We start from the raw sequence: 10643 nt of genomic DNA, 5'->3' as shown, positions 1-10643 counted from the left end.
GCGGTGGGCGGGGCTGCGCAGGCGCAAGGCGGGAGCGGCTCGGGTTCCCCGGGCCCCTCAGTTCAAGAGGGACGGGGTTGGTGTTTGGATGGGAGACCAGCTGGGAGCACCGGGTGCTGGGGCTGAGCCAGCGCTGGGCCCTTGTGGCCAGGAAGGCCAATGGGACCTGGGGGGGTTAGAAGGGGGTGGTCAGTAGGTCCAGGGAGATTCTCCTTCTCTCTATTCTGCCTTTGAAAAAAGGGTTTAGTTCAGATACTATCAGGATATACTTACGGAACATGTACATATATACACGTGCATATATAGATATAATGCATACAGTCATAGCACCCTGAGAGCGCCCGATCCCATCTGATCTCGGAAGCTAAGCAGGGTTGGGCCCGGTTAGTGCTTGGATGGGAGACCAGCTGGGAACACCGGGTGCTGTGGGCTGAGCCAGCGCTGGATCCCGATCTCGGAAGCTAAGCAGGGTCGGGCCCGGTTAGTGCTTGGATGGGTGACCGGCTGGGAACACCGGGTGCTGGGGCTGAGCCAGCGCTGGGCCCTTGTGGCCAGGAAGGCCAGTGGGACCTGGGGGGGTTAGAAGGGGGTGGTCAGTAGGTCCAGAGGTTCTCCTGCCCCTCTCCTCTGCCCTGGTGAGGCCGCATCTGGAATATTGTGTCCAGTTCTGGCCCCTCAGTCCAAGGACAGGGAACTGTTGGGAGAGCCCAGCGCAGCCACGAAGATGCTGGAGGGAGTGGAGCAGCTCCCGTGTGGGAACGGCTGAGGAGCTGGGGCTCTGAGCTGGAGAAGAGGAGACCGAGGGGTGACATTAATGGTTGTCAATATGGAAAGGGGGAGCGTCAGGAGGATGTTGGTGACAACAGCGACAGGACAAGGGGCAACGGGTGCAAACTGGAACGCAGGAGGTTCCGCTTCAAGATGGGAAGAAACTTCTTCCCGGCGAGGGTGCCAGAGCCCGGCCCAGGCTGCCCAGGGAGGCTGTGGAGTCTCCTCCTCTGGATCATTCCAACCCGCCTGGTTCTGTGTAACCTCACCCGGGATCGGGCTGGATGAGATTTCCCGGACATTCCCCCCCCTGACGTTCCGCGACTCCCTCCGAGTCCCCAGGGACACCCAGGGGTGACACGGGGATCCCCCCTCCCACCCCCGCCACTCCCGGGGACACCCCCGTGACGTCACCCCCCGGGCGACTCTTATTCTGGCGGGGCGGGGGCGTGGCCGTGACGTCACGGGCGGGGCAGGGGGCGTGGCCGCGCGGACTCTTACCGCGGCGGGGGCTCCGCGCGCTGCTTAGTCACGGCCCCCCCGGCCCCCCCGCCTCCCGCCGCCACCGGGACCCGCCATGGCCGGGTGAGACCCCGCGACCCCCGGGAAACCCCCGGGGAACCCCCGGGAAGCCCCAGGATGGGGGGGGGGGCGGGTTTGGGGGGTCCCGGCCGCGGGAAACACGGGGGGGGTGGGTCCCGGGTGGGGAAAGGGGAGGGGGGTCAGGGAAACCGCCCCCCGCCCCGGGCCTCGGTTTCTCCCGGGTGGGTCTTGGGGGGGGGGCCCGTCTCTCTGAGCAACCGCTTCGCGTGCCTCAGTTTCCCCGGGGGGGTCAGTCCTTTCTGCCCCCTGCCTGTGCCTCAGTTTCCCCAGCACATATTGGGGCAGATCCGGGGGGGTCTCCCCAAACCCCCAGCACTTACTGGTGCAGATCCGGGGGGGTCTCCCCAAACCCCCAGCACTTACTGGTGCAGATCCGGGGGGTCTCCCCAAACCCCCAGCACTTACTGGTGCAGATCCGGGGGGGTCTCCCCAAAACCCAGCACTTACTGGTGCAGATCTGGGGGGGTCTCCCCAAACCCCCAGCACTTACTGGTGCAGATCCGGGGGGGTCTCCCCAAAACCAAGCACATACTGGTGCAGATCCGGGGGGGTCTCCCCAAACCCCCAGCACATATTGGGGCAGATCCGGGGGGGTCTCCCAAACCCCCAGCACATATTGGGGCAGATCCGGGGGGGTCTCCCAAACCCCCAGCACTTACTGGTGCAGATCTGGGGGGTCTCCCCAAACCCCCAGCACATACTGGTGCAGATCTGGGGGGGTCTCCCCAAACCCCAGCACTTACTGGTGCAGATCCGGGGGGGTCTCCCCAAACCCCCCAGCACTTACTGGTGCAGATCTGGGGGGGTCTCCCCAACCCCCCAGCACTTACTGGGGCAGATCCAGGGGGGTCTCCCCAAACCCCCAGCACTTACTGGTGCAGATCTGGGGGGTCTCCCCAACCCCCCAGCACTTACTGGGGCAGATCCAGGGGGGTCTCCCCAAACCCCCAGCACATACTGGTGCAGATCCAGGGGGGTCTCCCCAACCCCCCAGCACTTACTGGTGCAGATCTGGGGGGTCTCCCCAACCCCCCAGCACTTACTGGGGCAGATCCAGGGGGGTCTCCCCAACCCCCCAGCACTTACTGGTGCAGATCTGGGGGGTCTCCCCAACCCCCCAGCACTTACTGGTGCAGATCCGGGGGGGTCTCCCCAAACCCCCAGCACTTACTGGGGCAGATCCGGGGGGTCTCCCCCCTCCCCGTGCCTCAGTTTCCCCACTCTAACCCCCTCCCCTGTTCTCCACAGGTTCTCATCCCCCCCCAACCCTTCCTAACCCCCCACCCCTCCCGCGCCCCCGGGGGGGACCCTGCGATGCTGGCCCCGCCATGTCCTCCCCGCCACCCCCCGAATGCGCCGCGGAGGTGACCCCCTCCCCGGGGGGGGCCGCGGGCTCCTTCAGCTACAGCCTGGAGGAGCACCCCAAAGCCGCCCTGGCCATCATGAACCAGCTCCGCCTGGACCGCCAGCTCTGCGACGTCACCCTGCGCGTCCGCTACCGCCGCGACGTCCCCCCCGCCGACTTCCTGGCGCACAAGATCGTCCTGGCCGCGTCCAGCCCGGTTTTCAAGGCCATGTTCACCACGGGGCTGCGGGAGCGCGGGATGGAGGTGATCCCCATCGAGGGGGTGCACCCGCGCGTCATGGAGCGCCTGGTGGAGTTCGCCTACACCGCGTCCATCTCGGTGGGGGAGAAGTGCGTCCTGCACGTCATGAACGGCGCCGTCATGTACCAGATCGACAGCGTGGTCCGCGCCTGCTGCGACTTCCTGGTGCAGCAGCTGCACCCCAGCAACGCCATCGGCATCGCCAACTTCGCCGAGCAGATCGGCTGCCTGGAGCTGCAGCAGAAGGCGCGCGAGTACATCTACATGAACTTCGCTGAGGTGGGGGGCGCCCAAAACGGGGGGTGCCCCGCGGGTTGGGCTCGCCAAGTAGCGGCCCGCCCGTTCTTTCCTCCGCGGTTCCAAGCAGGAGGAATTTTTTCCTCCGAGTTTCCAAGCAAGAGGAATTTTCCTCCAGGTTTCCAAGCAGGAGGAATTTTATTCCTCCGTGTTTCCAAGCAAGAGGAATTTTCCTCCAGGTTTCCAAGCAGGAGGAATTCTATTCCTCTGGGTTTCCAAGCAGGAGGAATTTTTTCCTCCAGGTTTCCAAGCAGGAGGAATTTTTTCCTCCAGGTTTCCAAGCAGGAGGAATTTTATTCCTCTGGGTTTCCAAGCAGGAGGAATTTTTTCCTCCGAGTTTCCAAGCAAGAGGAATTTTCCTCCACTTTTCCAAGCAAGAGGAATTTTCCTCCAGGTTTCCAAGCAGGAGGAATTTTCCTCCGGGTTTCCAAGCAGGAGGAATTCTATTCCTCCGGGTTTCCAAGCAGGAGGAATTTTTTCCTCCAGGTTTCCAAGCAGGAGGAATTCTATTCCTCTGGGTTTCCAAGCAGGAGGAATTTTCCTCCACGTTTCCAAGCAAGAGGAATTTTCCTCCGGGTTTCCAAGCAGGAGGAATTCTATTCCTCTGGGTTTCCAAGCAGGAGGAATTTTTTCCTCCGAGTTTCCAAGCAAGAGGAATTTTCCTCCACTTTTCCAAGCAAGAGGAATTTTCCTCCGGGTTTCCAAGCAGGAGGAATTCTATTCCTCTGGGTTTCCAAGCAGGAGGAATTTTCCTCCGGGTTTCCAAGCAGGAGGAATTCTATTCCTCTGGCTTTCCAAGCAGGAGGAATTTTTTCCTCCAGGTTTCCAAGCAGGAGGAATTTTTTCCTCCGAGTTTCCAAGCAAGAGGAATTTTCCTCCAGGTTTCCAAGCAGGAGGAATTCTATTCCTCTGGGTTTCCAAGCAGGAGGAATTTTCCTCCACGTTTCCAAGCAAGAGGAATTTTTTCCTCCACGTTTCCAAGCAGGAGGAATTTTCCTCCGGGTTTCCAAGCAGGAGGAATTCTATTCCTCTGGGTTTCCAAGCAGGAGGAATTTTCCTCCAGGTTTCCAAGCAAGAGGAATTTTTTCCTCCATGTTTCCAAGCAGGAGGAGTTTTGGGGACCCTGTAACCCCCCAAAATACTCACTCCCCCAGATTTCCAAGCAGGAGGAGTTTTCCAACGTCCAGTTTCAACTGGTGCCGCTGCTGGGTTGGATGAGCTGGAGGGGGGTCCTGGCTTCCGGGGGTGCCCGCACCCCCCAAAATCACCCCCTTCCCGTCTGCCCCCGCAGGTCTCCAAGCAGGAGGAGTTTTTCAACCTGTCGCACTGCCAGCTGGTGACGCTGATCAGCCGGGACGAGCTGAACGTGCGCTGCGAGTCCGAGGTTTTCCACGCCTGCATCAACTGGGTGAAGCACGACTGTGCCAACCGGCGGCTGTACGTGCAGGCGCTGCTGCGCGCCGTGCGCTGCCACTCGCTCACCCCGCACTTCCTGCAGACGCAGCTCCAAAAGTGCGAAATCCTGCGCGGGGACTCCCCGTCCAAGGATTACCTGGCGCAGATCTTCCAGGATTTGACGCTGCACAAACCCACGCAAGTCCTGCCCTGCCGCACGCCCAAGGTCGGGCAGCTCATTTACACGGCCGGCGGATATTTCCGGCAGTCGTTGAGTTTTTTGGAAGCTTTTAACCCCCGGGACGGCTCTTGGATCCGTTTGGCCGATCTGCAGGTTCCCCGGAGCGGTTTGGGGGGTTGCGTGGTGGGGGGGTTGTTTTACGCGGTGGGGGGGCGCAATAATTCCCCCGACGGGAACACGGACTCGGCCGCCATCGATTGTTACAACCCCATGACGAACCAGTGGTCCCAGTGCAGCCCCATGAGCGTCCCCCGCAACCGCATCGGCGTGGGGGTCATCGACGGCATGATTTACGCCGTGGGGGGGTCGCACGGATGTATCCACCACAGCAGCGTGGAGAGGTGAGGGGGTTTTGGGGGGCGGGGGGGGCGGCATTGGGGTGATAACGCAGCACCAGGGGGGCAAAATCTGCTCGGGGGGGGCTTAAATCTGCCCCCCAGGGGGATAACACAGACCTGGGGGGGCTTAAATCTGCCCGAGGGGGGCTTAAATCTGCCCCCCAGGGGGATAACACAGACCTTGGGGGGCACAAATCTGCCCTGGGGGGGCACAGCTCTGCCCCCAGGATTGACAAACATTTACCCGGGGGGGGGCATCAGCTCTGCCCAGGTGGGAGCTGATAACACAAGCCCAGCCCCATGGGGGGGTCAGTAAGGGTTTAATTGGGGCCTTCACCCCCCCGCCCCAGTCACTCAGCTATTATTATTGCGTCCCCCCCCACCACTCACATATTATTATTGTGTCCCCCCCACCACTCCATATTATTATTGCGTCCCCCCCATCACTCAGCTATTATTATTGCATCCCCCCCACCACTCACATATTATTGTGTCCCCCCCCCCACTCACATATTATTATTGCGTCCCCCCCCCCATCACTCAGCTATTACTATTATTATTGCGTCCCCCCCCCCCGTCACTCAGCTATTACTATTATTATTGTGTCCCCCCCCAGGTACGAGCCGGAGCGCGACGAGTGGCAGCTGGTGGCCCCCATGCTGACGCGGCGCATCGGGGTGGGGGTGGCCGTGCTCAACCGGCTCCTTTACGCCGTGGGGGGGTTCGACGGCACCACCCGCCTCAGCTCGGCCGAGTGTTACCACCCCGAGCGCGACGCCTGGCGCGCCATCACCCCCATGGCCACCATCCGCAGCGGCGCCGGTGAGCGCGGGCTCACGCCGGGGGGGTCCAAATCGATGAGAGGGGTCTGATTAATTATTTCCCCCCGCCATCCAGGGGTCTGCGCGCTCAATAATTGCATCTACGCCATGGGGGGGTACGACGGGACCAACCAGCTCAACAGCACCGAGCGGTACGAGGTGGAGACGGACGCCTGGACGTTCGTGGCGCCGATGCGGCACCGGCGCAGCGCCCTCGGTGTCACCGTCTACCAGGGCAAGATCTACGTCCTGGGTAAGCCTGGGGGGGCGGTGCGGGGCTGGAGGGGGGGAAACAACACGAAGAGGAAGAAAAAACCGTCCGTGGCGTTTCCGGGCAGGCGGCTACGACGGCCACACGTTCCTGGACTCAGTGGAGTGTTACGACCCGGGGACGGACGCCTGGACCGAGGTGACGCGGATGACGTCGGGGCGCAGCGGCGTGGGGGTGGCCATCACCATGGAGCCGTGCCGCAAGCAAAGCGAGCGCCACGAGTGTCCCTGCTAACCCCGGCGCCGCCGTGGGGGGGGGGACGGGGGGGAACGTGGCCGCGGTGAAGCCGCGGTGCCTCAGTTTCCCCCTCTCCCCATGTTTTTTTTTTCCCCCCCGCGGCGGCGGGTAAATGTGGCGGGGGGGGAGGATAAAATGTCAAGCGCTGGTCGCCCCCCCCGCCTCGCTCGGCCACATGGACAGTTCATGGGGGGGGTCGTGGCACCCCCAAAATTCCCCCCCACCTCCCGGTTTTGGGGAGAAAACCCGGATTCGCAGCCCCCCCGTTCCGGCCCGGCAGCCGATTGACTGGTTTTAATGATTTTCACGTCCCGTTGTTACATGAATTAAAAAGTAAAAGAGAGACTTTTGTGGTTAAGCCGGGGGGGTCAGCGCCGCCGGGGGGGGGAGCAGCGCCACGGGGGGAGTCGTCGGCATCGCCCAGTCCGCGCCAGATTCACCATGTCGTCGGCACGAGGCTCCACAAATAATCGCTAACGAAGCAGCGCGAGTGGCGGCTGCCGTCGATGTCAATGGGCTGAGCGATGTCGGGGCCATAGTGGACTTTTGGGGGGGGGGGGGGGAAAGAAGAATTAGGGGGGTTTAAGTGGGGCAGAGGATGGGGGGGTGAGGGGGGGCCACTCACCGCCTTTGATCTGCGCCGCCTCGGTTTCGTAATCCCAATCGATGCGGCTGATTTTGTAGTAAAGCTGCGTCACGTACCTGCGGGGGACGCATCGCGGGGGGCTCAGGGGTGTTTTGGGGTGAAGCCCCCCCCCCCGCACCGTGCGACCCCCCCCAACTCACGCCGCGGAGGGCACAGCGTCCTCGTCCCGCTGCGGTTCCTCCTCCAGCCGCCGGCTCTGCTCCCGCAGCTCCTCCAGCTCCCGGCGCAGCGCGGTGCGGCGGTGAAGGGAAACAACCAGCCATCGCGGCCCCCCCCGAAAAGGACAATGAGGACCCCCCCGCCCCAAAAAAGGATATTTATCGCTGCTCTGGAGCTCGGCGCCGACCTCCCGCGCCCGTGCCAGCTCCTGCTCCAGGTCCCGCAGGCGCCGGAGCAGCCGCTGGAGTTCGCTCTCCCGCTCCAGCAGCGTCCGCGCCACCGTCTCCTCAGCCGCCGTGAGCTCTGCGGGCAACGGGGGACGCTCAGGGGGGGTCACGGGGGGGGAAATGGTTTGGGGGAGCCGGGGGGGCCTCACCGCGGACCAGCCGGGCGGCCGTGGCCTGCGAGCCCAGCAGCTTGTCGTCCACACGTGTCCGTTTGTCCAGGCTGCGGTGCAGGAGGTTGTCAGCCCAGTCGGACAGAAGGACCTTCAGCAGCTCCTTGCTCACCTCCTCCAGCTCCTGCATGCGCTTGCTCGGCATGGGGGGGGCCTGGGGGGGGCACAGGGGTCGCGGGGGGTCGTATGAGGGTGGTGACACCCCAAAGTTTGGGGGGGAAAGTTGTGGATGGGCAAGAGGTGTCATTGAGGTGAGGCTGAAGGAGAAGAGCTGAGTGGGGAAACAGGGCTGGGGGGGGGAACAGGGCTGGGGGGGCACAGGAGTCCGGGGGGTCATATGAGGGTGGTGAGACCCCAAAGTTTGGGGGGGAAAGTTGTGGATGGGCAAGAGGTGCCATTGAGGTGAGGCTGAAGGAGAAGAGCTGGGGGGAGAAATGGGGCCTGGGGGGGGAACAGGGCTGGGGGGGGGAACAGGGCTGGGGGGTCGTATGAGGGTGGTGACACCCCAAAGTTTTTGGGGAAAGTTGTGGATGGGCAAGAGGTGCCACCGAGATGAGGCTGAGGAGCTGGGGGGGGGAAAGTGGGGTCTGGGGGGGGAAACAGGCCTGGGGGGGCACAGGGGTCGGGGGGGGTTATACGGGGGTGGTGACACCCCAAATTCTTGGGGGAAAGTTGTGGATGGGCAAGAGGTGTCATTGAGATGAGGCTGAGGAGCTGGGGGGGCACAGGCCTGGGGGGGGAACAGGCCTGAGGCAGGGCACAGGCTTGAGGGGGGGCACAGGCCTGGGGGGGGAACAGGCCTGAGGCGGGGCACAGGCCTGGGGGGGGGGCACAGGCCTGAGTGGGGAACAGGCCTGGGGGGGGGGGCACAGGCCTGAGTGGGGGGGGGGGGCACAGGCCTGAGTGGGGGGGGGGGAACAGGCCTGAGTGGGGGGGGGGAACCGGCCTGAGTGGGGGGGGGGAACAGGCCTGGTGGGGGGGCGGCACAGGCTTGAGTGGGGAACAGGCCTGGGGGGGGGGGGCACAGGCCTGGGGGGAGAACAGGCCTGGGTGGGGGCTCAGGCCTGGGGGGGGCACAGGCCGCGGTTTGGGCGGGAGGGGAAGTCCTGGGGGCCCCTGGAGGACACGGAGCCCCGAGCTGCCCCCCCGTTACCTGCGGTCCCGTTACCGGATCCGGGTGCTCTGGGGGCGGGGGGGATCGCTGCGCGCGCCGCCGTTTGAACCGGAGGAGGAACCAGGGGGGGGGGAGGGAGGGGGGGGGGCGTGGCCGCTCCGCGCATGCGCAGCTCCCGCCGCCACCGCAGCGCGCATGCGCGGGAGGCTCGGGGCGGCCGATACCACGGGGGACCCGCTGGGGGGCGCCAGACGTGGCTGCTTTCTTCTTCCCTGCGGACCTTCTGGCCGGCGGGGAGGCCTTGGGAGCGTCCTCTCTATGGTCGGGGCAGCCTTGGGTGGGGGGGCCCCCCCCAGTATTGGGGGCCCCCCCCAGTATTGGGGACCCCCCCAGAATTGGGGACCCCCCAGGGGCTGCTCAGGGACCCCCCCAGAATTGGGGACCCCCCAGGGGCTGCTCAGGGACCCCCCCTGGAGCACTGAGACCCCCCCCAGGGGCCACAACCCCCCGCCAGGGCCTGACCTTGACCCATGGGACCCCCCCGGGACACGCCCCCCCCGGGCACTGGGACCCCCCCCAGCCTCCCCTGTGCCCCCCAGCCCCTTGTCCCCCCAGTCCAGTTCACCCCCACGAGACCCCCCAGCACAGACCCCCCCACGCTCGGTCCCTTCTCCTCTTTATTGGAGCTGATGGCGAAGGGGGGGGGGGGACACAAAGAGGGGGGGTCCGGGGGGGGGGACGACACCCCCAGGGGATGGAGGGGGGGGGGGGTGACTTTGGGGGGGGGGTCACCCCCATTGCCCCCCCCCGGGAGGGGGGTCCCGGCCGAACTATTCACAATATTTACAGAAAACGCCACCGCGTACAAAAATAAAAGCTCTGCCCCCCCCCGCAATGAGCCCCCCCCCCCCCCCCCCATCCCGCTGCTACAAAGGCCACGTCGCACGGGGGGGGCACAGGCCAGGCCCGACACCCCCCCCCCCAGTTTAAAGTGGGGGTCAGCCCCCCCCGTGGGCCCCCCCAGCACCATTGCGCCCCCCCCGGCCGTGCCCCCCCCCGAATGAAGGGAGACCCCAGCCCCAATGCTACAGTACAGTGTTCAGAATTGGGGGACCCCCCCCCCCAAAAAAAAAAAAAAATTCAAAAAAAAAGCTATTTTGGGGTCTGTGTCCCCCCCCCCCCCCCCATGGGGGGGGGCACCTTGTTATTGCTTCACCTCTAGTGGGGATTTGGGGGGGGGGGGGCCCCCAATATGGCCTGGGCCCCCCCCGCACAGACAGACCCCCCCAATATGGAGGGATCCCCCCCCAGGGGGGCTGGGGGTGATTGGGGGGGGCAACTGGGGGGGTCCCTGTGCAAAAAGGGGGGGGGGGGGCGAGCGGAAGACTTTGGGGGGAGATGAGCACCCCAAATTGGGGGGGGGGCCCTCCCTGTGCCCCCCCCCCGCCAGGTCTCATCGCCCCCCCCAAATCGCCCCCCCGGGTCCGTCCTCCCTGTGGGTCAATGGCTTTTGGTGATGGGGGGGGGTCCCCACTGCCCCCCCCTTTTTTTGGGGGGGGGTCTGTCCATGTTCCCCTTTGTTTTCCTCCCCCCGGGGGGGCGTCGGAGCCTTTTTTTGTCTTTTCAAGTTTTTTAAAAATACAATAAAAATTCCCTCTGTCCCCCCCCCCCCCCCCCCCCAAATAAACCCCATCTGGTGAAATCCATGGAAAATAAAAATTTAAAAAAATTAAATTAGTATAATAAAAT

The 10643-nt window shown here is 64.2% G+C and overlaps 2 protein-coding genes and 1 non-coding gene across 5 annotated transcripts; 2 read left to right on the top strand and 1 right to left on the bottom strand.

The window, feature by feature from the left end:
- The first annotated feature begins 313 nt into the window (after positions 1-313).
- LOC136001010 (5S ribosomal RNA) lies at positions 314-432 on the top strand. Its single transcript, XR_010607756.1, has one exon. It is a non-coding gene; the product is annotated as a 5S ribosomal RNA (ribosomal RNA).
- Positions 433-2624: 2192 nt separating this feature from the next.
- KEAP1 (kelch like ECH associated protein 1) lies at positions 2625-6921 on the top strand. 3 transcript variants are annotated; one of them, XM_065654880.1, is made up of 5 exons: positions 2625-3224; positions 4567-5252; positions 5866-6071; positions 6147-6323; positions 6409-6921. In XM_065654880.1, the coding sequence occupies exons 1-5, from the start codon at positions 2700-2702 to the stop codon at positions 6573-6575; spliced, it is 1761 nt and encodes a 586-aa protein (XP_065510952.1). In that variant the 5' UTR covers positions 2625-2699; the 3' UTR covers positions 6576-6921. The 3 variants fall into 3 exon arrangements, with proteins under 3 accessions (XP_065510952.1, XP_065510951.1, XP_065510954.1); XM_065654879.1 differs by having other exon boundaries at positions 2625-3257; XM_065654882.1 differs by having other exon boundaries at positions 2628-3232.
- On the bottom strand, positions 6886-9014 carry SPC24 (SPC24 component of NDC80 kinetochore complex). The gene is made up of 6 exons (XM_065654883.1): positions 8934-9014; positions 7760-7934; positions 7542-7686; positions 7365-7457; positions 7204-7280; positions 6886-7121 (listed from the first exon to the last, which is right to left on the bottom strand). The coding sequence occupies exons 2-6, from the start codon at positions 7923-7925 to the stop codon at positions 7015-7017; spliced, it is 588 nt and encodes a 195-aa protein (XP_065510955.1). The 5' UTR covers positions 7926-7934; positions 8934-9014; the 3' UTR covers positions 6886-7014.
- Between the last annotated feature and the right edge of the window lie 1629 nt (positions 9015-10643).

Source organism: Caloenas nicobarica, chromosome 36, assembly GCF_036013445.1.
Source record: "Caloenas nicobarica isolate bCalNic1 chromosome 36, bCalNic1.hap1, whole genome shotgun sequence".
In the NCBI taxonomy this organism is placed as follows: Eukaryota; Metazoa; Chordata; class Aves; order Columbiformes; family Columbidae; genus Caloenas; species Caloenas nicobarica.
Note: the sequence above shows the minus strand (reverse complement) of the source record. Positions and strands in the feature narration are given on the sequence as shown.